At 32.0% G+C, this 4,881-nt stretch overlaps 1 protein-coding gene across 1 annotated transcript; it reads left to right on the top strand.

Moving 5' to 3' along the window:
* The first annotated feature begins 3,136 nt into the window (after positions 1-3,136).
* Positions 3,137-3,843, top strand: LOC116123251. The gene has a single exon (XM_031409045.1). It carries the CDS (start codon positions 3,252-3,254, stop codon positions 3,828-3,830), a length of 579 nt encoding a protein of 192 aa, XP_031264905.1. The 5' UTR covers positions 3,137-3,251; the 3' UTR covers positions 3,831-3,843.
* Positions 3,844-4,881: the final 1,038 nt, after the last annotated feature.

Below are 4,881 nucleotides of genomic sequence, written 5' to 3'. Positions count from 1 at the left end.
TCACTATTCTATTTATTTTTTGTTAAATCACTTTGTATTGATATATTTGTAAGTATAACATTAATCAATTCTTAAATAGTGGGATGAAATTGAAGATAGAGTTTGATTTTAATTAACGTCCTTAAGGGTACAACTTTATAATTCAAAAACTGCAATTTTTTGTATGTAACATTAATGCCTCTTATTCCTTCCATATAAATATTATTTTCTAGGTAATGTGGAGCAATTTTTCTGAAGGTATACAGGAAATATTATTTGGATCTAGAAGTTTTAAATAGTAAAAAGATCTTCTGTAAATCCCTTTAAATTTTAATAAAAAACATTTTAAAAATTAATAATGACAAATTTATGTTGATTAACAATTTCGGATCACAAGTTATACGTGGGAATATAAAAACAGCACACTTAAAAACATTTTTTTTTTATTTTTCAAACCTCAACTGCCCTCATTCTAGATTGTCAATTTTAAAAATATTTTTTTTTTTGTAAACTAAATATGTTTCTAATAGAAAATGTTATGTTTGTTTTATTAATTTGAATAATATTTTTTAAAATGTTGAGTTGAGTTATTATTACGATGATTAGTAAGATTATTTTTTAATTTCTTATAGTTATTAATTTAGTTAACACATCATATAATAAAAGTTTTAAAATTTATAAAAATACCCCCTCCCGCCTATTAAATGTCGACAGTCAGTCACTGGTTACAAGAATATGTAGGTAGATGAGGATATTTTTGTTAATTTATAAACTTTTACTGTTAGGGGTGTTTAATTAAATTAATAAATCTAAGAGGTTAAATTTTTTTAAATATTTTTAGTTAAATAAAATAATATTAGATTTTGAGAATAATAAAACAAAATACGATTGAAATGATAAAACAAACACACCCGTCTCTTTTAAAAACATAATTAATTAAAAAACAATTTTATTGAAAACTGTGATAGATTATTTTTCCAAAATATATTTATTAAATCAGAAAATGATTGAATGAAAATATATTCATCAACTTATAAATATACATATTTAAAAATAAAAGAATAAATGGGAAGAATACTTAATAAAGCATATGATCCCACCGTTTTAAAAAAGAAAAAAAAAAAGAGTATAACGTGGTGGGGCAAGTGGAAAACGAAGGATGAGGATAGATTGTGGAAGAGTAAGTTGGATGGATCGTGGATGGGTAATGAATAGGTTGGGATCTGGCTGTCCACCACTTGGCAGTTGAGATATTTTATGACCATTCGGTGGTTGAGCTTTCTAAAACCTTATTTTCTTCTTTCATGTCATGCCCCCAACCCCTTTTGATAAACATTTTCTTTATTAATTATGGACCATAAATCACTATTTCATTTTCTAACTTTATCCCACGTTCTTCTATTATTAGTATTATTAGGTCTCTTTATTTTAATATTTTGGATAGTATTTTTGAAAAAATAGAGTTAGGTAGGAATAATGAGGTAAAAGTAAAAAATTAATAAAAACATCTCCTAAGTTTATTAATTTACTAAACACCTTTGCAATAAAACATTAAAAATTATAAAAACACTCACACCCACCCATTAAATATCAGCAGTCGTCCACCACCGTCGAAGGATGGCAGAGTCACCGTATGCATAACCAGCTAGATTTGGTCGGTCGTGAGCCCAGATGGTCTTTTCTAGCTAGTGGCCAGAAAAGGTCAAATTTGACCATTGACGACCAGATCTGGTCATGTTTGACGACCAAAGATATGGTCGTCGTTGATGGTCAACGACGACTATATCTGACCGTTGTTAACGATCAGCTACCGGAAAATGATAGATCGGTGCACTACCAGCTAGATCTAGCCGGCAGTACGCTATTATACCAGATTCTGATCACCTTCTGGCGGTAGTGACCGAAATCTAGGAAATGTGGATGGGTAGGATGTTTTTATCAATTTTTAAACTTTTTTTAGGTGTGTTTAGTTAAATTAACAAACTTAAGAGGTTTAAAAATAATTGAATAAAATAAAATAAGATTTTTTCAATAAGAAAATAAGTGTGTATTTTGGGTAAGATAGGGATAGTATAGTGAAAAATAATTATTATTTTCAATTGTGATATTTGATACAAGGGTTGATGCTAGTTTACGACTTAGGAGGTTATTTATTGGTAGTTGTTATTTTTTTTTATTTAAAAAGAAAAAAATAAATATGTTTTTTTAGTTTGAAATGTTTTAAAAGAAACGAGTGGGGTAGACGGGAGAACAATTCCTTGTGTTTAAAACAAGGTTTGAACAAGGACAAGCGTTGAGAGTTCAAACTAAGTGCTTTATGGGAAGGAAATTCGTGGTAGAAATAATTAAATAATAAGAAAAGTAGTAACGTGTAACATGAATTCCGTTCATATTGACAAAGCCCAGACTAAATGAGATATTTTTCCCCAATAAGGTGTACGTCGTCGTCATCATCATCATCATCATCATGATAACAAGTAGCAACCCACTAAATTTTCTAAGCAAATGCGCCATCAATTACCTAAAACTTTCCTCCACAGAAAGCCCTCCCGCCGCCCCGTCAAATCTAATTTAATTATATTCACAACTAACACCCTTCCCTCTTAACGTATCTTTGGAATTATTTATTATAAATTATTAACAAAAATCTGATTTAAAACTTATAAAAGTATGAAATAATCCAAATACATTTCCCTCTACTTGTTATAATTTTTATTCTGCATTAGATTAAAATATTTTTTTTCTAACTTTTATATTTTTTTTTTAAACAAAAAGAAAAAACAAAATCTAACTCTGGCGAAATGATACCATAATGCTTTAAATTTCCTACCGAACAAACGCAACCAAACTAAAACCAACTCTCCTTCACTCAGCAGCCGAGCCAAGCCAAAAACCAAAGGCCGTGATTGACTAAGATAGTGGACCCCATCTGACCGGGCTTAACACCATTTAATAAAATTATTAAAACAGTACCCGAAATCAAATCTCAAGAAAAAAAATAATAGAAAAAGAAAAGTCTTATTATAGGAAACAAAACAACAAGGAACAAGACCTCCGTGATGGCCTATGTGTTTGCTTCCACGCGCCCCTGCCATCACCATCATTACACACACACTCTCTCTCCTCTCTGGTCTCATTATATAAACTTATGTTCCCTCTCCACCACTTCTCATCACAGCCTTCCAACTTTGTTCTACGTATCTTGCAACAAACCCTAGCCCTAGTTCCCTTTATTCTAATTTCTTATTTCTACACCTCATTTTATTTTCTCAATGGAAGAATTAAGCGGCAACACCAACAACAAGAAGCGGGTCAGGGATGATACCGCTGTGTCCGAGCTGGACTCCCCTGAGGTGAAGAGGCTTAGAGATGATTTATTATCGGGGTTTCTTGACGAGTCGGGTCCCGACCCGGCCACTCAAGACCTTGACTCAGTAATGAAGAGCTTTCAAGAAGAAATTGCAGCTCTTTCTAATTCGCCGGTCGAAGTTGTGGATCTGACGTCATCAGATTCCGGCGAGTCCCAGCCGAATCTTGGGTACCTTCTAGAAGCTTCCGATGATGAGCTCGGATTGCCCCCTTCTAGTACTGTTTCATGTGAAGAGGCTAAAACTGATGAAGTTACTGAGTTGGTGCGAGTTTCGTCTGGGTCGTCTGGAATCGGCGAGTTGTGGGCGTTTGAGGACCACATCACGAGTTATGACTCGTTCGAACTGGGAATCAGTGACATTAATAATACCGGTGAGTATGTGGGGTTCGACGACGGGTTGTTTGAGTATTCAAATGTGTACTTCGATTCGTCCGAGTATTCCGATTTCTCGTGGAGACACGAGACTTTACCGGCAGAGTAGAATTTAAAAAAAACCGGAATCGGGAATATGAAAAGGACGACGATTTGTAAATCTTTTTATTTTATTTTTTAAAGGAATTAAAAATATATGTAGGGCTAGAAATTGCTTGAAAGGCGTTTTAACTTGTCGGAGATTGGTGGGTTTTTTGAGACGGAGAAATGATAGGTAGTCCGTAGGAATCTGCTTTGGTTTGAAAAGTAGTCGGATCTACTTTCTTTCCTTTCTTAGTCGTATGTTTCCAACTCAGCCACTGCCAAAAATTAATGTTAATATCATAATCTAATTACCAATTAAACAAATTTTCATTTACATTTATTCTCTCGATTACTCGGAATAAGGAGGCCGCACCTCACCTTTATTATGCGGCGATTATTTTATGTATCAAGAATACCTCTTTTGAATCGTTGGACTTGGATTATAACAATGAACAAGTTGACGTTTCTATCATGGACAAAAGGATTATTATTATTTAATTTCTCAAAAATATGAGATGAGACTATGTATATTCGTGTTAACTCTGAATTAAACAGTGTCACGTCACGTGAAAGGTGAAACTATTAACAGGCTACAGCCTTCGGCGTCGGTTATTAGAGTCTAGTACGATTTATATCCTGTTTAATTAAAGGGCGATCTGTTTGGGTTACGGTTATTTACGCTTTCATCCTTATAATTTGGAATATATTACCTTTATTTTTTGTTCTCTTATTTAATGAAGAAAATATAAAAAGAAAACAGGTAATGTGTTAGAGATGGTTTCTACTTTCTAGTACATCTATAACCATGACCTTTATGAAAAATTGACTTTTAATTGTAGAATAATAATATAATATAGGGAGAACGATATACACCAAGTTTTAGGAAAGATACTTTCTCACCCATCAAGTTTAAATTGATACTTTTTTTCTTATGTTTTCTATTAATATTTAATCAAAAAGATGAAAATACTTTATTTTTTAGTTAATTTATTATAAATTAAAATTTAATTAAATTAAAGTTTTTATTCAATTATTTATTAGATTTAAGTGTAAATTTAATTATATTAGTTTAAGTG

The sequence above is a fragment of the Pistacia vera genome, unplaced genomic scaffold (assembly GCF_008641045.1).
Source record: "Pistacia vera cultivar Batoury unplaced genomic scaffold, PisVer_v2 Contig1406, whole genome shotgun sequence".
In the NCBI taxonomy this organism is placed as follows: Eukaryota; Viridiplantae; Streptophyta; class Magnoliopsida; order Sapindales; family Anacardiaceae; genus Pistacia; species Pistacia vera.
This window is presented reverse-complemented; position numbering and strand designations above follow the sequence as displayed.